The 22,944-nt window shown below is 38.4% G+C and overlaps 1 protein-coding gene across 6 annotated transcripts in view; it reads right to left on the bottom strand.

Moving 5' to 3' along the window:
* The window catches only part of LOC143222369 (semaphorin-2A-like), a 222,792-nt gene that overhangs the window by 72,570 nt on the left and 127,278 nt on the right, over positions 1 to 22,944 (bottom strand). For 5 of the 6 annotated variants that reach the window (XM_076448814.1, XM_076448813.1, XM_076448817.1 and 2 more), the window contains one exon: positions 7,625 to 7,712. The exons of the other annotated variant lie outside the window; for it this stretch is intronic. In XM_076448814.1, the coding sequence (XP_076304929.1) occupies positions 7,625 to 7,712 (88 nt within the window). The remainder of the gene's footprint in view (positions 1 to 7,624; positions 7,713 to 22,944) is intronic. 6 annotated transcript variants of the gene reach the window in all.

Below are 22,944 nucleotides of genomic sequence, written 5' to 3' on the forward strand. Positions count from 1 at the left end.
TGTTTACATGCAGTGAGGTTCATACAGGTGTATTTGTTTACATGCAGTGAGGTTCATACAGGTGTATTTGTTTACATGCAGTGAGGTTCATACAGGTGTATTTGTTTACATGAAGTGAGGGTCATATAGGTGTATTTGTTTACATGAAGTGAGGTTCATACAGGTATATTTGCTTACATACAATGAGGTTCATACAGCCGTGTTTGTTTATAGATGGCGAGGTTAACATAAGTGTATTTGTTTACATAGAATGAAGTTCATATAAGTGTTTTTTTACTTAGATAATGAGGTTCATACAGGTGTATTTGAAAACAGACTGCCATCAAAGAGGGTGGTCAGGGGATATTAGCATTCTCCTCTGCTCGCGGTACGATTTTTAAATTTTATTAGGAAGTTGTTTTACTTTAAGCTGTTGGTATTTTAAAGGAGTGAGTGAAACATAGAAATGCAAAGAAAAGTCCAGTCAACCCCAAGGCAGAGAATAGAAGACGCTTAAGACCGACGATGTGGCGTTCCAGAGAAGAAGCAAAGCGAAAAACCTTTTAAGAAAGTATCCAACAAACAAACTTGCTTCAGGTATGCTTGTTTACTTAAATAAAAAGGTTGGTGCAAGTGTGTTTGTTTACAGCTCTGGGATAATTCATTACCAAAATACTCAAAAATCACATGTGAAAACAGGTGATTTCATTAGCATAATACCTGGTAGTAAAGATATATTACAGTCACCAGATGGTTACAACTTATACATGGATATTTAGATCCAACAGATGGTCCCAAATTATACATGGATGTTCACAGTGAACAAACGGTTACAAATTATATATGGATTTTCATAACTAGCCAATGGTTTGTTTCTTTTTTAATTTCGCGCAAAGCTACATGAGGGCTATCTGTGCTAGCCGTCCCTAATTTGGTAGTGTAAGACTAGAGGGAAGGCAACTAGTCATCACCACCCACAGCCAATTCTTGGGCCATTCTTTACCAACGAATAGTGGGATTTATTGTGATATTATAACGCCCTCATGGCTGAGAGAGCAAGCATGTTTGGTGCGACTGGGATTCGAACCCGCGACCCTCAGGTTACGACTCAAGCGCCCTAAACAGTTACAGTTTATTTACAGGATATTTACAGTTAACATACGATCACTACACTGACTACAGCTACATGTTTTAACTTGATTTATCATTACTCTAATAATTCGGATATTACATTCCATCATCCTTGTCTCCCTTAATCAAAATTTAATACACCTTTAACACAGTTCTCGTCGTGCCACGTGATATATACCGTCCAATCAGATCTCTGGGAATTGTCGAGTTTCTTCCGCATGATCACTTATAAACGTTGTTGAAGCGATAAAAGTTGTGGATAAAAACTGTCTGTTCAACGAAACCTATCTATCTACAATTAAAAAATTTTGGTTTGACTAATTTGAGGCTTTAATGAAGCAATCAGGGGTAGTGAAATATAACAACTGAAATTTTGAGGTTAGAATTTACTACAGTCAAAAGGTTACACATTTCATCAAGTTTTATAACAGTCGGTAGACAGTAACACGTTTTACCAAGATTTATCCTAGCCAGTAAACATTTACACGTTTTACCAGACTTTAAAACAGTCAGTAGACAGACACCCGTTTTACCAAGACGTGACAAATTAATAAAAATTCACCAGAAAAATGGACTGCGCTCCAAGTTCTAAATTGCAAAAGACGAAATTAGGATAAATAAAAGTAACATGGAAATTACAGAGAATAGAAGAAAAAACAATGAAAGAGTCCGCATAACGAATGGAAAACTAACAATGTGCAATGAAAAGATGAAAATAAACTTGTTATCGAAATAGTGGAGAAAGAATATTATAAAGTACACAATAAAAATAAATGCAAGTTGATACAAAAAAAAGGCTTGGAGTTTGTCCGTTTGTTTTTACCAATTTCAACCCCCTCTCCTTCTGTCTTCCAAAGAATAATAGAAACCAAACCAAAGCCGTCAAAATTAAACGTCATAGGAACAGGAGACGCGTTGCTGACTCGGCATCTGTCGTTTCATCGATCGAATTCAGCGTGGAAAATACGATTCGTGCAAGCGACGAACGTTTCCGCCAGGTGGCTGATTTGAAATTCATTTTCCAATGAGTGTTGAAAGAACTTCGATATTTTTCCCATTTCCCAGCACTTAAACTGGATGTAAGTGACTTGGAATACGATAAAAACAAGGTTATTATTTCAATTATTTAAGGCGAACAAAAATTAAAATAAGATTGTGGAATATAAATTATTGTAATCATTAAACAACAACCATTACGATAGTGAAGAGATTCGCGCTAATTTACACTAGAACAACGACGTGTGCTGTCGGTGTGTGTATACAATTAATTATTTCAGGCGAGTTGAGCTGATTAAAAACATGGCGGGGGTGTGGCATAACGAACCGTCCAGTAAATTCATTACGGACACTATTTTTGCTATGTCTCACGGTCAATAATGGATACCGCGTATTTTATAAGGTTGATTGATTGGGTGAACCTGTAACTACGGCTTAACGTTAACGGACTGCTTTGTTCCAGCGGATTTCCCCTTAATCTTCCAATTATTCCGGATCGGTAACCCTTCATCCCAAACGGATTATTCTGAAAATCGGTCCCGAGAGATATTTTTGTTAATACCCCGAATTTTAATTTTTTTTTTTTCTGCTCTGTAGACATCGGTTGAAAGATTCGTTCATTTTCGTCACTGAAAATTAAAGATCGGTTGCTATTTCAATTGTAAACCTTCAGTTTTTAATTTATATAATTTTAAAATTTTCGTTAAGTCTTTTAACGGCGGAACGTTATTCATTTACTTTATATTGTTTTGTAAACACATTAACTCTTTTTGTATTGTGTGTTATGTGTTACAAACAAAATAACACGTGTTATTCACCAAATCAACTCGTGCACTCGTGAATAATAGTACACTGTTTTCTTTTTCAATTACAGATACGCCCTCTTTTTACGGTTTTCAAAATTAACAAGCCGCACTCTAATTTTAAAACAGGCCATTCGAAAACCAAAGATGTGTACAAAATGCTCAGCAAATAAACACCTGTAGTGAAACGGCCTTTAGGCTTAAAACTGCTTCAAGCTTCAATACACGCGTAACCAAAACACAGATACGTGATTTACCTTCCGTGGAACTCAGGAAGGTAAAAAAACAAAAAATAACTACTGGACTTTAGCAATTGCTAATATAGTCTTGCAATCGGCATGGGAATCTAAAACTTTCGCGTGTCATGTAATGAAAAAATTTTTGTCGTACTATTTTAAATCGCGGAGGCGTTTCGAAAGAACTGTCCAAATAGCAGAAACCACACTGAATTCCAAATGTTTAAAAGAAGCCGACACACTGGCTCTCGCCGGGGAATGAGCCCTAACAGGGTTTGAAAATTTTTATTAAAAGTGAAATAAAAACTGTTTATTGTTTCTGCTTATAAAATATTTGTATGATGTAACTGACTAGGTTTAACACAAAACAGCAGTGGTATATGTATGTATATACACACACGTTGCGCCATAATATAGAAACTAATACCGAGTAGCCATAAAGTTAGGATCTTTCAACATAAAATTGTAAACCTATCTGTTTCTACACTTCCAAATTCTTCATCGAGTTTTTGAAAATTTCTTTGTGTTGAAACCAAAAAGAAGGTAATAAACATTCTTGTTTTCTGGCGTTCTTGTTAAAATACGCGGATATTACGTTTTTGTTTCCAATTGTTCAGGTGTTTATCTAATATATTTCGAGTACTGTTTTACAAAGTACGACTACAATTAAAATATGACGTCATTTTATACCTCCACCAATCACGTTAAAGTATAGAAATATTAACGAATGAGAAGTGGGATATCATTAACTTAGTTTATAATTTATTTATATATACAAGTTTTTCTCATGTTCTTCAACATAATAGTGGGATACATCTCTTTATGTTCCACGTATAACGATATTGAAAAATTACAAAAACAACAACAAAAAAAAACACCTGTAAACATGTGTTAAAGACAGTTACATCGAAGAAATGTGCAATTAGTGTTTTAACAGTCAATACAAAAGCAAATATACAACGATATTTAGTGAGCGAATGAAGAGTACAGTCTAGTGATTTCGAACGTTTTGTTATTGATTCTAATCGCTGGCTGTCGACGTCCTTATTGGAGCCACTCGAAACTCAAACCGTCTTCGTTTCCATCGGCTCAACATCCAGAAACGTGCTGGAAAGCAGTGAATATTTGCGTTTAATGTCAATTTCACTTGATACACGGACACGATCCGTCGCTGTTCTCCTCAGCATATACACATTTCACAATAAAAACGTATAACAGAACAGCGAGGAGTTTGACATTTACTAAAGACATCTTCTGGGTTTATGAAACTATGTGATGCTGATGTGAATAGAGCTGTTTCGCCTAGGAGAAAATAGGCCTAGAGAGGGTGCCAACAACTCACGGCTTGACAGTAATAAAGAAAAATATATTTTATATTGTCTCTCCCCCCCCCCGTCAAAACAACCGCAGTCACACGTTTCAGGCTGTGAACAAAATAAAAACATTTCAGGTTCGAGATCCCCGATCAACTGTACTTTACACATCGACTTCCTCTTACTGAACAAGGAACTTGTACTTTATTTGGCATTTTATTTCTACTTCGAAAACAACAAAATGGTTTGTTTTTTTCTTTAAATCGCAGCGAGAAATGGTGGTGGTTGTTTTGTTTTTCGCGTTTCCATCGATATGTCATGTGTTTTTTTATTCCGTTTACAATGTTAAACTTCTAGTAGAACACAAATGTCCAAGTTGACCAAAATATTAAAAGGCTTTCACAGCCCTTTTGTTGAAAAATAAAGAAAGAAGAGGGGGGGTAGAAAACATCCTCGGGGTTGCAATTCAAACTACGCAACAGGGTCCAAGTGAAAATAGCAGTTAACAGCAGGAGAGACGGCCATTTTTCATCGGAACGACAGTCCTTGATGTCAAAGTACGAAACCAACAACAGCGTATTAATGACAAACAGTACCTGTAACAAGGTGAACGGGCTCAACTTCTTCATGAAAAAATAAACTTCGAAAATTAGTTGACAAAAAAATCTAGATAACCGCGACGTCAGTTTTGGTCGTGTAACTTGCTTCTGCTGATGACGAAAATACGACGCTTATCTACTTATCTGAGTTTCATAGTTTTCTTAACAAACTGATATTAGGTTATGTCTACTGAATCCAAGAACGACATTGAAACTAATAAACCAATGAAAAAAATCACTGTGACCTTAATGTTGTTGTTGTTGTTTTGAATTAAGCACAAAGCTACTCAATGGGCTATCTGTGCTCTGCCTACCACGGGTATCGAAACCCGATTTTTAGCGTTGTAAATTCGCAAACATACCGCTGAGCCAATGGGTCGACCTGAAAGTAGCATACTATACAAAGAAAACAAGTGTGTTTGTTATAAAGCACAACGTTACACATGGGTTGTATGTAATCTACCCATCGAAGATTAGCGTTGTGTTTATTTTGTTTTGAATTTCGCGCGTAGCTACACGACGGTCATCTGCACTAGCCATCCATAATTTAGCAGTGTAAGACTAGAGGGAGGACAGCTAGTCATCACCACTCACCGCCAACTCTTGGTTTACTCTTTTACCATCGAATAGTGGGATCGACCGTGAATTATAACGTCCTCCCACTGCTGAAAGGACGAACATTTTTGTTGTAAAGTGGATTGGAAATCTTTTACCATCGAATAGTGGGATTGACCGTAACATTATAACGTTCCCACTGCTGAAAGGGCGAGCATTTTGGTGTAAAGGGGATTCAGCCCGCGGCCCTCAGATTACGAGTCGAGCGCTCTCACCTTGTGGCCATGCCAGACATTAGCGTTGTAAGCCTTCTGACTTACCGGTGAGCTTCCAAGGTACACTAGAATGTGCATTAGCATTGTAAGCTCACTGATTTATCGATGAGCCACTAGGAGGCACTAGAAAGGAAATGATGCTATTAGTAATAATAATAATCATAAATTATTTGATTAGTGAGTTAGCATCTTTCAACAGCATTCAAGTTAAATATAACTTTATTTCAATATTCAATTACCGCAAACAAATATATGTGTGCTAAGCGTCGCTAATTTAGAATTGATAGACCAGAGGAAAAGCAGCGAGTTAACATCTCCCACCACCATTATTTTAGCTACAATTTACTAACGAATAGTAGGAATGACCGTCATGTTATAACGACCCCATTACTGAAACGGCAATGATATGACTTGAACTTGTGACTCACAGATTGAGATACGAGCATCCTAACCTTTAACCCATGCTTTAAGCAAAGGATTTCAACCAGAAGTTGACACTCAAAAACAATTTTAAGATATTCCCAACCTCAAACAACGAAAATTTAAATGTCTAATTATTAATTACAGTTCATTAAGCCAGCTGTATTCCGTTCATCAGTTCTTTTATAAAAATGAAACACACACAGAGACATTTGTTGACCATTATCAAATTCCAAACATTCAGTTAGTGTCATAATTTAACTACTCAAATTTCTGATAAACAGGGGACATTAATTTTTGCCGAGATGATATAAATTCGTGGAAAAAACAACAACAAACAAAAGACTTCCAGTGAATAACAGTTATCTATAATTATTACAAACTATGACAGTTATTTTAGACAGTCCCTTCCTGATGCAACCAACGGCTTAATTCAGTTGAAGATTGTGGTTTTTCTATAAGATGAACAGAAAAACTCCCACACTAATCTGGAAAATGGAGATTCGTTAATTTTAGGAAATTCCTTCAGCTCTCTTCCTGGTAGCTCAGCAATAAGCCAGTTGGCTAAAACAATCTGGTTTCGATATCCGGGTGGGCAGAGCACAGGGAGCCTAATGTGTAGGTCCAGGGCTCTAGGCTTTAAAACAAACCTAGTAACTCCAGTCTTCTGTGTCATCAAGTAACTCAAACAAACCTAGTAACTCCAGTCCTCTGTGTCATCAAGTAACTCAAACAAACCTAGTAACTCCAGTCCTCTGTGTCATCAAGTGACTCAAACAAACCTAGTAACTCCAGTCCTCTGTCTCATCAAGTAACTCAAACAAACCTAGTAACTCCAGTCCTCTGTGTCATCAAGTAACTCCAAAGACATGCAGGAAAAACATTTGGCTCAAAAATTCGACACAGATGTTCTAATGAAATTTCTACTACAATACATTTGGATTTATAACATTTCTCTCTATTTTTGTTTTCATGTGCTCTAAGGAAAGCCTAGACCGAATAGCTGTGGTTACACACACGCGTTAGATAACTAACTTGAGGATGGATTTCAATACTTATAACGTTAAAATTAAGTGTTCGATCCTCAAGGCAAACTGCAACGCAGATGGCCCATTGTATGTCTTTGCGATAAAACAAACCTCAAACTTGCAAAAACGAATAACATATAATAATTAGTTAATTAATATTAATAATAAGATTAATAACACATAAAATACGACGCAGAAAGATGATGTAAATTGAAAACCTCAAAATTAATCACGCGGTCCTACAAGAAACACACACATCGAAAAACGACAGGTTACGAAACATACTTACATGGCACCCACGTACATAACATCCCTCCTGGCATCAAGGTACAGAGTCCTGTAATGGAGACGGCCACAGCTGAAGTCACGGGCGTGATCTGAACGAAAAATTGAGGTTATTAATACCCCTTGTACTTCCCGCTGTGACTCTATGTAAGATGGAATAGTGAGTTTGTTGTTTGTTTCTTTCAGAGCAACGCCAAAATATGCTATTTGCTGTAGCTACCTCTGGGAATCGAGCCTCGGATTTTAGCGTTGTAAACCGGTAAAACTTGCCCCTCTCCCACTAAGGTACATAAAAAATACGGGTAATGAAATCCAACCCACTGATAGTTTTTATTACAGAGTTGAAGTTTTTTAATGCTGGATAAACCCGGTGGAACAGCAGTAAGTCTGACGACGGACGCACAACGCTAAACTCCAGGGTTCGATTCCTAACGGTAAACACAGCAGATAGATCGATGTGGTGTTGCTATAAAAGAAAAACAAATTCTAAATATTTTTGTTTGAGTTTAAACACAAAGCTATACAATGGGCTATCTGCACCATACCCCTTGATTTTTTTAGCCTTATTAGCCCTCAAGCTAGCCGCTGAGCCATTTAAATGTATATTCTAAATTTGACAGTAACTTATTCGATAGCGAAACGTTTTGGTTTCTTTCACACACAAAACACAAAGTAGTTTTAATATTTTTATTCTCTTTTAATATTTCTTTCCCCCCAGTGGCATAGCGATATGTCTGCGGTCTTACAACGCTAGAAACCTAGTTTCGATACCCGTGGTGGGTAGTGCACAGATAGCCCATTGTGTAGCTTTGTGCGTAACAAAAAAACAACAACAAGCATTTCATTTCTTAACTTTGTTAAACAAACACTGGAGTTGATTACGAAACATTTTTGTTATCAGTATCATAACTTCATGTGTGCTTCATTGTTGTCTGTTATTATTTATTGTTACTATACTTTAAACTCAGTTTTGTAACCTGTGACATTCATGGACCTTTGAAAAAGGCGAAAGCCGAAACGTCCAGTGGGATAAAAACACGCACACACACACAGCTCAGCAATGCCAGGTGGTTAAGGCACTCGACTCGTAATCCAAGGATCGCGAGTTCCAATCCCGTCACACCAAATATGCTCGCCCTTTCAGCCGTGGGGGCGTTATAATATTACGACCAATCCCACTATTCATTGGTAGAAGAATAGCTCAAGAGTTGGCGGTGGGTGGTGATGACTAGCTGCCTTCTCTCTAGTCTTACACTGTTAAGTTAGGGACGGCTAGCGCAGATAGCCCTCGAGTAGCTTTGCGCGAAATTCAAAACAAATCAAACCAAATCATTGGAATAAGTTTACAGAAAGAAGTTTCACCAATAGAAGTCTGCAAGTTTATGACGAGGAAGGCAATTCAATAGAATAATTACAGGAAATGATAACCTCTTCATACATATAAACAGTGAACTACTAACACATATACATATAACACAGTAAACGACAAGAACGGAAAGTCATAAATCACAGATGTACACATGATGACATTTAAAGTTCAGTAATAAAACAACTCTTTGGTATAACTTTTAAATTATTGTATCGAGTTTATTAATCTATATAATTAATATATAATGAGTGTGGACGGGGAGTTTTTTAATCTCCATTAATCAGTGTAAAAAGTACACTAGAAGGAAGGATGTATGGATGACGTCATCATGTGTGCGTGGGAAGGATTCTAAACTTTCTAAAACTGGAATTATGAGAAGTGAATAACGGTCTAGATCACCATATTGTTAATGGACGAGTGGGTGTAGATAGTTCTATGTTTTACGTATGGAGGGAAAGGATCTGTCATCACTTGCAATCCCACCTCAGACAGCAGCATTTATGTGTTAGGGTCTCGCGTGTGAATTTTTTTATTTGTTTATAGACACTTCAAGTACGGGTATCGTCAACTCATGCAATTTTAATTCCTGCCCCTGGTGCTCAGGTTTTGAAAGTTTCGCTAGATGTTAGTTTTCTTTCCAGATAAGTCGACCAATTTGTCAATTTTAATCAGAGCATTCGACTTAAGGCACCTTTTGTACTGGCAGTGTTTGGTGGGTACTGCGTGATGTAAAATGAATTTAACCTAGTTAGGTTTAACCTCGCGGTCAGTGAGACGCCCAGCACGACCATCGGATTCGTTCAGATATTTACTTGCCTAACTTCTTACGTTAATGGTTTAGGTAGGTCGATTAACTGTTTTAATTACTTTGAATTCACAGTACTGCCTTTACCTTTTAAATAAGTTGTGTATTCAAATATAAAATAGTATAACAACAAAAATAGTTTCGTACGTGAAGCACAAGCTTCCCTCTAAATTATACGTTATTTTAAGTTATTGAGTTGGTTCTCAGGTGCTTACTGATGGTTTTGCAGCCTGCGATTGTACTGTAAGTTTTGGGTTGCTTGTCTTATCGTCTAATTAACAATTAAAATATCTTTGTTCAGACGAAAGCGCTGATCCGCCCGTGATTTAGAATTAGGTTTGTTGGTTGGCGTTTTATGGCGCAAAGCAGCTAGGCCATCTGCGCCAAAAAACCGATAAAAAGTTAAAAATAAACTTATTTTATTAAAATTTGTAAAAAGGGATCATGTAAAAAAACAAAGTACATTTTTTAATTAAAAAATTAAAAAGGCCAATGGCCGTGGAAAAATTAAAAACATTTCTGAGGTGGCCAACGACAATGACCAGCGTCACGGGTAGGCCTGTGGACAAAACATGTCTAAAATGGGGCAATCGTTCAGAGTCGTATCTACGGCACGGCTCGGCAATGGCCAGGTGGGTTAAGGCGTTCAACTCGTAATCTGAGGGTCGCGGGTTCGAATCTCCGTTGCACCAAACATGCTCGCCCTTTCAGCCGTGGGGGCGTTATAATGTGACGGTCAATCCCACTATTCGTTGGTAAAAGAGTTGGCGGTGGGTGGTGATGACTGGCTACCTTCCCTCTAGTCTTACATTGCTAAATTAGGGCTAGCGCAAATTGCCCTAGTGAAGCTTTGCGCGAAATTCAGAAACAAACAAACTAGAGCACGACAGTAAAATGTGAACTATTGTGACTTCAGTGTCACACAGACCACAAAATGGTGCATCAGTCCCAAATAAAAGAAAACGATGAGTTAAAAAAGTGTGACCAATGCGTTGTCTAATGAGGATAACCTCTTTCCGATCCTTACGGAAGCAAGACGGCCAAAGTCCAATAGAGGGTTTTATATGGATAAGTTTGCTTCACATTGGACACTCCCAAGTCGACTGCCAACTGGCACGGAGCTGAGCCTTGAATACAGGACCATAGTCCACGTGTGGAACAGGCACAGCAGTGATAGTGCCAGAGCAGACAGACATAGCTGCGGTGTCAGCGAGCTCGTTCCCGCGAATACCAACGTGGCCTGGTATCGAGAAGAACTTGGTAGACGTAGACATTAAAGAGAAATGGTTTTGTTTTTTTTAATTTCTGACTGAGTTACTGTCCATATCCGATTAATAAAAATAATAATACATGAATTAGGCACGATATCACATAAAGTACGAATTTTGTGGGTATGGCATGAAATTGTTTGTTTGTTTGTTTTTGAATTTCGCACAAAGTTACTCGAGGGCTATCTGTGCTAGCCGTCCCTAATTTAGCAGCGTAAGACTAGAGGGAAGGCAGCTAGTCATCACCACCCACTGCCAACTCTTGGGCTACTCTTTTACCAACGAATAGTGGGATTGACCGTCACATTATAACGCCCCCCACGGCTGAAAGGGCGAGCATGTTTGGCGCGACGGTGATGCGAACCCGCGACCCTCAGATTACGAGTCGCACGCCTTAACACGCTTGGCCATGCCGGGCCCAAAGAGAAATGGGCCAGTCGGTTTTGAAAATCAGCGAGAACAGGGTAAGAACTAACGTGAATCGATTCCAGGGCTGGTAGAGAACTAAGGACTATAAGTATAAATAGTACAATTCAGGTATTGCTATGTGATACAGGGCAATGGAAATGGCGTACAATTGGACAGTGAACACAGAAACTATAGAGGGGATTCTGTGTGCAACTATTGAACCACAACAAACCATGACAGAGCCCACACAGTCACCTGATTTTGAACCATCTGTATAAATAGGAATGGAAGGATGGTTCGAAAGATATTCGGCAAATAGGAGACAGTACTTTCAATCGGAAGTATCCGCCTTTTGCAGATGACTCAAAGAAAGGCCACATTTAGGGATGATAATACGCCATGGTGGGATGGGCTGACCAGTAGATATAGCAATGTTATCCATCTGCGCCTGGATAAAGCCAAAAGGAACAATGGCAGGCCGTCTGTTATAAAAAAGCGTGACTCACTGAGGATGTAAAACACAACCTCAGGTGGGATGCTGTGGTAAGGATCGAAGTTTTGAAGCATATAGTAAAGACAGTTGCAAATGGCAGAGGCGTACAGGAGGTTCATGAGATTCTGTGTACAAACTCTGGACTGGGTTAGTGTGGAAAGCCTTCGTGCATAGCCCAAACCCCTGATGATGAACGGGGTTCAGCATCTTTAAGGCTGAGATTCTGGCAGAGCCATAGACGAGAGACCCATAGTCTAGTTTTTATCAAATGAGGGCACAAGAGATCTTTTGCAGAGAACTTTGATCCACTCCCCAAGAGGCTGACACAGAGGATGTTCAGTACTCTTGTGCACTTGACTCTTAGCTTATTGATGTGTGGCATAAAGGTCTGCTTACGGTCAGACATAAGTCCCAAGAACTCAGGGATTACAAGAAGCTCAACTTCATGGACACATAGTTCGGGATCGGGATGAACACCTCGTTGGCGGCAAACGCTCTATAAACTTCATTTTCGAACACTGATACAAGATGTGGAAGTCGTCGACAAAGAACCCATTTGCAATGGTAGGAGAAAGTTAACCAGTGATGGCATTAATTTTTTATACTGAAAAGTGTGACACTCCTAGTTCCTGTAGGAAAGAACGAGAAAGTGTCCATCCCACACAAACCTGGAATCGCCGGCCTGTTCAAATTGGAGTTCTCGCAAAATGCTATGCCTCTAAGTAGTACTGTAAACCTTCTTAAGGTCAAAGAATACTGACACAAGATACTATCGCTTGAGAAAGTCTTCTCTGATCAATGTTTCAAGTCAAATCAGGTGGTCCAGGATGAGCGAGAGAAGATTGTTTGATTCGAGGAACCAAATAAGACGAGCATTAACCATTCTCTCTAAGGTCCTACAGAGACAGTTTGTTAAAAAAATTGGACTGTAGTTTGACGGAACCACGGGATCCTTCTCCAGGCTTAAAAAAAGACAAAACAATAGCCTGGTGCCAAGTATCAGAAAAAGCACTCTCCTGCCAGATCCAAAAAAACAACTAAAAGAATAGCAAAAGAAGCAAGAGAGAGATGGCACAGCATGTCGTAGTGCACATCATCAGGTCCAATCAATGTACTGCCTGACCAAAGAAAAGCAAGCTTGAGTCCCACCTCAATTAGCATCAATTAGCACCTTGATATCATCTAAATTATAATGGAAATCTCGATAGTTCCACTGTATCAATGTGGCCATTTTTACTTGCGTGGAGAAGAATTGGACAGAAAGCTCTTCTGTTTTAGGCCACGTTTTTTCTCTTTACTATCTTTAATATAAAGAGGTCTATCAACCTCCACGGATCCTACCCTGGGTTGAATGGGTAGGCCTCTGTTGTTGGAAGAATAGTCCAGCGAATGAGAGCGTGAATGAATAATCGTTCTTTATCTCGAGGCCAGAAAAGAAGATGAACCCAAGGAAATGCCCGAACCCGGAACCAAAGGAAGGGGATTTTGGGAGCTGCTGGAAGGAGTGGTGGATACAGAGATGAGTGTTGATACATCAAATTTCCTAACCATGGAGGGCAAAAGATTTTTCACGTGGTATGAAAACAACTCCTTCAGAAGCACAGACAGATCTGTATGCACTACCACTATGTCAGTAGAACAGAATGCAGCAACACAGTCCGAGATGGAGTGGTGGACAGCGATTTTCGAACCTCGGGGTAAGAAATGTTGTGAACCATTTTCAAATGCTGTATCTATCTTTCCTCCACTCACCTAGGGCGTGAATGAAAGTAAAATGGGTGAGAGCCACGACGATTAATACAATGAGGGTCCATTTCACATTCGTGGGTATCATGATCTTTGCCATTGCAATGAGCACACATCAGGGAACCACAACACGATGTTTTGAGTGATCAGACTGCTGACATTGTAAACCCATTGCAATGAGCACACATCAGGGAACCACAACACGATGTTTTGAGTGATCAGACCGCTGACATTGTAAACATCTGAGAGGGTTCGGAATATACAGTCGTACTTTGCAATTTAGGTAACCTGCCTTGGTGGTGGCAGGTGGACGTAGTGATGTAAATGTCAGAATGAGGGTATTTGTCGGCATAATAATTCCATACTTATGAGTGGGGGTACACGCCTCACTGCAGAAACTCCTTGAGTGGAGAAACCAGCGAGAATCTCCAACTCTGGGATGTTCTTCAAATCCCTCTCAACAATAAATCCTCGTGACGAATTCAAAGTAGCATGAGGGGTAATCTCAAAGGGTATATCTCCAATGGCTTTCGAATGCAAGAAGAGTTCACTGTGTTTTGGAGTCGATGTTTATACCAAGATGCTTTTTGACTGACTCTGTAGAGTAAACAAGCCCCTTTAGTCCCTTTGAATTAAAAGGAAGATATTTGACCTAAAGATTTGTCTGATAAATAATGTAATATCAGAAAATGAAGTACAGGTGTTGAAAAAGTTGAAGGTTGCTGTTCAGAATCTTCAAAACATGGTTGTTTACCTGTGGTGTGTTTTTCCACTACTTTAATTTTGTTTGTGAGATCCATAATAAAGAAGACATATTTCGGTGCCCACTGACCTCACCCACCATAGAGCCCTAAGAGGGAACGCACTACAATGTCAAACATGGACATTGGAGCAACGCCAGGGTTTCGTGAGCACTATACCCAAACATCAGCATCAGACACAATGTCCACAACTCCCGTTGATAACGTGCAACATTGGTACTCGGTTGACCTTAGCCCAAGTGGACCAGGCGACTGAACCTAGAGGGGCCATCCCAAGACCTCCCGTTTATAGGAATTCAAGGCCAAAGTGGTGTGGTAGGGTTAAACCCCTAAACCACCAGGATTCTCTTCTTCATCGGTCGCCACGCATAGCAAATACGTAGATGGATGTTTGAATCCCAGAAGAGGTAAACTCAAAGTACAGAACCTTCTCTGGAACCACGTACAGGAATTCACACCAGGGGGTAAGAATCAGGATACAAGAAGTTTACCTTCGATAAATGTTCCATGTATGATTTGACTGACCTCTCTAGTAACCTAGTGAAAACCATCCAGGTCATCTATCTCCTTAAATTGTCGCGGGTCATTTACACTCAAGTAAAACAAAATACATTACGGTTTGCATATTGACATGTTCCAAGTTTTGTTTATTTGTTTTCATGAAAACCCACAAACAGACGAGATAGTTTTAAACCTTTTCTTGTTTTTACAGTCTAATAAAGCATATTCCAATTATAGTTGGCGCAGATAGCCTAGTTGCTTTGCGCCATAAAACACCAAACCAACCAATTGCGGAAAATACAATATGAAACTTCACATTTAACATTTTTCTACCACATAATACAAACATATGTGTGTATTTGTGTGTGTTTTTCTTATAGCAAAGCCACATCAGGTTATCTATCGAACCCCCTGATCGCAGCGTTGTAAATCCGTAGACTTACCGCTGTACTAGCGGGGGGTACAAACAGATGTACTTAAATAAGAAAACAAATAGTGAGTACGACATAAGACGTTGACACTAACAATGTGTGTCGGTGTTACTGACTGTAACGTTTCGGTACTCCTGTAGTTTACTAAATCATACACAGAGGAATAACAAACAATTAAAGCAACGAACTACGTCTACCATAGCGAAGAACAGTAAAGTAGAAGTTGGAACTGAGGAAGAGAGCTCAACCGAGGTGTACTGTGAACTTGTGAAATGACGTCTTAAGATATTTAATTGCTTGACACCTGACAACCTTAACTGTTCTCTGACCGTAATTGCATGATCTTGTTAAACCTTGACAGCGTTATAAACAGGACCAGTTTTCTGGAACAAAAATAAAGATCACCTTTACACTTCAGGATTTCCAGGTAACATTTTAGGCTTAACGGATTAACCATATCTGACAACATGAAAAACGACGAAGGCTTTAGCCTGCTGGTAATTAGAAGTATAGATGTTAAACAGTTGAAGAACCAGCTTCCGAATCAATGATCCCTAATCCCTATTTCCCATATCCTTTCTGGTGTTCAATGATGAGGAATCCAGTGAAAAATAACAACAACTAAACCTAAATTCTAACGGGTCGTTTTTTTCCCTAAGACAAAGAACTAAAACTTAAAGTAGTTTCCCCTGAATCCTAAATTCTGAGACAACAAAACTAAAATTTATAAAGGCACAATTTCGGTATTAACGAAACGTAATAACACACACGTTTTCCCTTTCAATAAGGGACTGTGTTAACAAAACATAATGACACACACGTTTTACCTTCCAATAAGGGTCTGTGTTAACAATCCTGTTTTGGTCTAGAAATATCGAGGTATGCAAGTTCCGATATATATTTATACAATATTAGAAAAAAAAATTGTATTTTTCACAAGATTTTCCACACACAAAATTAATAGTTCGTTTATCTGTTTGTAAATCCACACGAATGGGCTAGAGTGAAGGAAAAGCACATAGTCCACAGCGCCCACCGCAAACTCTTGGGCTACCCTTGTGTGACCGAAAATTAGGATTTGAATGACACTCTTATAACGCACCCACGGTCCCAAAATGCAGATCGAATTTCTGCGCCAAGGAAATGCGAAACATAAATCCTCAGATTTACAGTTAAGGCCACGCTCGGTTCCGCCTAAACGTTCGTCTTGACAACACAAGTCACAATTACTGCAAATTCTTTTAATCACAGTATTCGAAACGATGATGAAAACGCACGAGTGACATACAGGTGGGAGTTACTAACGGTGAATGAGTGCAGCTAAACATTCATCCTATCACCATACACAGTCACAATTTGTTGCAATAAAATAATATTTTGTATTTCCCCATGAGCAGTAAACCATAAGTTTATTAATGCATGATATTGAAGTACTGTTACAGAGGTTCCCTATTATTGTTATTTTTACCACAATTCAGTTAAATCGTTTGACGTTCTCGGTTTCTTTATAAATATTTGTATTTTTGTTGTTGTTATTCAAGTAAGGGTTTATTACATTTACCGCACACTTGAAACCAGTCTTTAGTGTCATGTAAACCACTACCAAACATGTCTTGTTCTTGAGAGAATAACATGACAGATATAAATCCTGCTTGTATTTATCTACAGTGGATCTTCAAAACCACTGGCTGAGACCAATATGCACTTGTTCCCCAAAATGTATACTGTAAACACTGTCCATTGGTCACTCACTGGCCCAATAACATGTTTACTGTAGACACTGTCCATTGACCACTGGTCCTCCAACATGTCTACTGTATATACTGTATATTGACCGCGTTGATTCTTCAATATGTTTACTGTAAACACTGCCCATTGGCCACTGACCCCATGACATATTTTTTGTAGATACTGTACATTGACCACTGGCCCTGGCCCCATGACATGTTTATTGTAGATACTGTACATTGACCGCAGTTACAGGGGATACATAACACTATGTAACAAAATTTTTACTTTTTCTTGTTCCTGGACAGAAAGTGTTATTTCCCAATTGCTTATGTCTAAAGTAAATGAAAAAGACCTATTTCTCTCTTCAAACTTTGCTTTTGTGACCTGGGAGCGTATAACGAAAACATGATGGGAGACTATATTTGGGATCTGATACGTGAAAGTGATTTATTTTACAGTTGCAAATCTCGAAAAACTACTCTCTTCTAAACATTTTTGTATAACTTTAGTATAAATACATGTAAATCTTGATTCATATGTTATTTCATTCAGACCTTATGTAAATGAAAATGTGCAAATTTTTCCGTTTTTACATAGAAAATAAGTTAATTTCTAAATTTCATTATTCAGGTCACAAAAGCAAAGTTTGAAGGGAATAATGGCCATTTTTTGTACTTTCAGAACATAAGCAATTAAGAAATAACACATATTATCCAGGAACAAAATTTGTGTTGCATAGTGTTATATGCGTAACGAAAGCAACGTTATTTGTTTTTAACATAGGGATAAAAGGTTAGCAGTATATGCAGTAGATTGTACGGCACAATCCATATATACAGTCATATGTTATGTGCTAGGCCTCATTACGCAGCGAAAGAGTTAACTCACATTAGGCGTAGTTCCATATTTAGGCTTAAAGAAAAGAAACTACAACTTCTTGTAAAAGAACACTGATGCACAGCAGGATGTCTAAGTGTATCGTTTATAACAACATTAAACAATAACTCAATTCAAATCTTAAATGGTTACAAATATTATAATGTTTGTTTGTTTTTTGAATTTCCTGCAAAGGTACTCGAGGGCTATCTGTGCTAGCCGTCCCTAATTTAGCAGAGTATGACTAAAGGGAAGGGAGCTAGTCATCACCACCCATCGCCCACTCTTGGGCTACTCTGTTACCAACAAATAGTGAGATTCATCGCATATTATAACGTCCCTACGGCTGAAAGGATGAGCATAATTGGTGTGACGGGAATTGGAACCTATGACCCTCGGATTAAGAGTCGAGTGCTTTAACGACCTGGCCATGCTGGGCGATACATTTGAATTTAAAAATGTATTTCAGAACGGCTGGTAGGAAAATTTATACTTTTATTGATAAGGGCAGAACGACGTTTCGACCCTTCCAGGTCATCGTCAGGTTAAGAAAGATAGAGTTTGAATGTGACCGTTGACGGACACGTGTCTTATGGACAAAATACTACTACAAAACAACACAATCTCAAAATTCCAACCTACGAAAGTCCAACTAAGAAAGTCTTAATGGTCAGTTTTGATGTGATCTCCCTCTTCACAGAAGTCCCAACAACTGAAGCCTGCAAGATAGCTTTAGAACTTTATATCCAAGACCCCAACCCATTGGTACACATCCCCAGCAACCAATTAGCAACCTTTATAGAATTTACTCATACAAAAACTAACTTTATGTTCAATAACCAAAACTACCTACAAATAAATGGCCTCAGTATGGGGAATCCCGTGTCACCAGTTTTAGCCAACATTTTTATGACACAGACTGAATCACAAGCGATCAATTCAGCCTTACACCCACCACTATACTGGTACAGGTATGTTGATAATACAATTGTTGGATTTACATCTACAGAACACAAACTTAGTTTTTCAATCACGTTAACTCGATACACCCCAACATTAAGTTCACCTGTAAACAGGACAAAACTAACCAAATAGCATTTCTTAACATCAAGATTACTAGAACTGATACACAATTCAAAACAGAAATCCACAGAAAAATCACTCATGCTGGATTATACATTCCATGGAACTCAGCACATGAAACAAAACAAAAATTCAACATATTAAGAAACCAAATAAACACAGCCACAAAACTATGTTCACCTGATAAAATTAACGATGAAATGAACAAAATAAAACATCAGCATCAACAAATTTCCTCAAAAAACCGTGGAAAAAATTATACACACAAACCTAGACCAACAACAAACAAATAACAATAAACCCCAAGATACAACAAACTATAGAACCTCACACTACTACATACTATATGTTCCCCACATCAGCAAAAAAAATCCAACATTTGGAAAAAAAACTTATAACAAAACACAACATTTCAGTAATCACCAAATTTATTCAAAAACTAGACACAAAACTAAAGTTCATATTGTGTAAAAACTACACTGACAAACACAACACCAACATAATTTATAAACTACAATGCAACAACTGCCACGACTTATATTGGAGAAACACACAGAAAAATGGAAACTAGATTCACAAAAACACCTTCACACGTTTTTGAACACTGCAAATCAAATAAACACAACATAACCATAGAAAACACCCAGATATTAAGTAGGAAACAAATATAAACAAAGGCAAAATTAAAGAAGCCCTACTTATACAGCAACTAAAACCAAAATTAAACCAATATAAAGGAACACCTTTATACCTACACCAATTAATAACCCCTGCGACGCCCCCTACAATCCGGTACCCGTTTATACTCTCGTCCTTAAGATATGTCTCCGTCAACGGTCGCATTTAAAGTCTCTCTTAACCTGAAGATGAGTAGGGAAGTTTAAAACGTTTTTCTCTCCTGATCAATAAAAGTGTTAATACTCCTACCAGCTGTTCTGAGATACATTTTTATTTCAAGTGGGTTTATTGTCATCAAGAATTATATTTGAATTAATTTTATTTTAAGTTAGTTACTAATGAAGTAAAAAATATTGAGAGGCACAATTCGCCTTTTTGTTAAGCCTACTTAGGGTTTCACTTAAGCTTTTTTGGTGTTCGTTACAATAAACAAGTTTAAACCCCAGAGACAAGGATTTTTTAAATTAGGATTATTATAATTATCAAATTTTTGTAACTGGAGATAAAGATGTTCTATTAGCTTCATGTAATGACTATGTTTTGTAACCTATAAATTAAAAAACAAACAAACTTGTATAAACATTTAATATATTTAATGCGAATCACGTAACTCAAATTAGCGAAGCAAGCAAGACCTGTGTCATTTTCTGCAAGCAAACTCTTGTTCACAGATACCTTTGGTTTCGATTACTATTTGGTTAGTGAGTGATTATTTTATGATTAACGAGTTATGTCATTACATGCGGGAATTTCTATCTGTCCCATCTTGTATAATCAACTAATCTGATTCGAAGATCAAAGAAGAGATTACTCTTAGGCCTGAAGAAGTTAAACACAATAAATATTGAACGCCACAGGCAGCGGAACGTATTTGATTTCTATGGGAAGGGGGGTGGCGGTTGGCTGGGGACACATGATTTGCTACGTTAAGCGAGACCATTATATTAAAATTTGAAACATAGGCTTTCCCTGATAATTACACACAATTCACCATTCAAAGGAGCACTTCGCCATCGGATTAAACTTCAAGAGGGTCACGTGCTCCTAGTGCCCTTCCCCCCCCAGACTGTCTACTCTCAGTCACTTTTTTTTTCATTTTAGGTTGGACATAAATCCCAGAGGATTGTTATCAATTTTATCTGGAAAGTTCTTATTAATTTATTTCTTACTGACCCGGCCCGGCATGGCCTAGCGCGTAAGGCGTGCGACTCGTAATCCGAGGGTCGCGGGTTCGCGCCCGCGTCGCGCTAAACATGCTCGCCCTCCCAGCCGTGGGGGTGTATAATGTAACGGTCAATCCCACTATTCGTTGGTAAAGAGTAGCCCAAGAGTTGGCGGTGGGTGGTGATGACTAGCTGCCTTCCCTCTAGTCTTACACTGCTAAATTAGGGACGGCTAGCACAGATAGCCCTCGAGTAGCTTTGTGCGAAATTTCCAAACAAACAAAACAAAACAAATCTTACTGACCCGGGCGTGGATTCCTATCTGACGTGCCAAATTATGAATCTGACAGTTTACAGCAGTGGTTCTTAGATTTTTTTTCGCCCGCGAAGCACTTCGGCGGGGAGTAAATCCTTTAGGCCACCTACTGGTCCTACGCCACCTGTTCTATTCTCTCTGTATGGGATCGGACGTAGTGTCACGTGTCAGTAACTTGATTTTTTTTTTTTAACCAGTGTGCAGATTACACTTTGAGGACCACTGGTCTGCAGTTCATGTAATGTTGCCCTACTCTGGACTTTGAGAAGGGAATGCGTTATAATAGTGACTGTCAAATCCCACTATTACTGTTCGATTACAGGCAGTCTGTTAGGCAACAGATGGCAGATGGCAGGGGGTGGTATTGACTGAACACTTTTCCTCTGGTCTACACTTCAAAGTTAGCTACACAAAGGCTATCTACGCTGTGCCACCCACGGATATCGGAACCCAACTTTTAGATTTGTTATAAATTGTCAAAATTATCGCTTGATCACTTGCACAGGTAAGCACGTGTTAAAGGAAATACTATAAAAATTACTTAGTTTTCAGTATGATTATTGCTGACAATGAAATATAGCTTTACAGAGAGAAAGTTATGTATTTCATCACAGCATCATTGTTTGAGGTAAAATAAAATAAAAACGTTAAAAAACCATGCCTTCAAAACCACGTCGGAAAACATATTTCTTACAGATTCGTTTGTTTTTTTTTAAATAAAATTACTGGGCTCCACGCCAAAAGTCGATTACGTTAACACTAATTACAACACAAATATATATATATGAAACCCAATATCTCATTCTATGCATCACCGGTCACTGACTGATCCGGCATGGCCAGGTGGATAAGGCACTCGCCTCGTAAACTGAGGGTCGCGGGCTCGAATCCCTGTCACACCAAATATGCTCGCCCTTTCAGCCGTGGGGACATTATAATGTTACGATCAATCCCACTATTCGTTTGTAAAAAAAGTAGCCCAAGATTTGGCGGTGGGTGGTGATGACTAACTGCCTTCCCTCTAGTTTTACACTGCAAAATTAGGGATGGCCAGCGCAGATAGCCCCCGCGTGTAGCTTTGCGCGAAATTCAAAACAAACCACTGAATTATGTCGTTCTTTGTGGAAATTTATCTTCTCTTCAAACCTAACCCTGAACAAGAGCAGAAACAATAGTAAGTTTCTTGTATTTACTTTTTAGTATCTTAAAAATATTATTTGCCGAATAATTTAGAATAATAAATGAGTAGCCTCAACCTAAGACAAAAATACAAAACCCTTCAGAAAGGTAGGCCACGAGACTAATCCCAGTTTTTCACTGATGGAAAAAGTACACCTTTCGAAAGCGTTCGGTTTATAGGGTTTGTATTTTATCTTGCTTTTTTGAACGATGTTACCCATATTTCGAATGCTCTATAAATTAAAGATGTGACGATACGACACGACTGTATCGATACATCGTCCGACACAATAGTATTTATGTATTTACACGAAACTTAGCAATTTTAGTAAACATTATAAGTGTTTTGTATATAAAGAATCAGAATTTCTAACAAAGTATTTTTGCTAAAAACGAATTGTTCAATACGTACTACACGCTGTCTTCATTTATCAAAAACGTTACACGTAAAGTAACATAAATTTACAATAACAAAATAGTTAGATATTCACTTTTTATTTTACTTCTTCTGCCAGA

This window comes from Tachypleus tridentatus, chromosome 8 (genome assembly GCF_004210375.1).
Source record: "Tachypleus tridentatus isolate NWPU-2018 chromosome 8, ASM421037v1, whole genome shotgun sequence".
In the NCBI taxonomy this organism is placed as follows: Eukaryota; Metazoa; Arthropoda; class Merostomata; order Xiphosura; family Limulidae; genus Tachypleus; species Tachypleus tridentatus.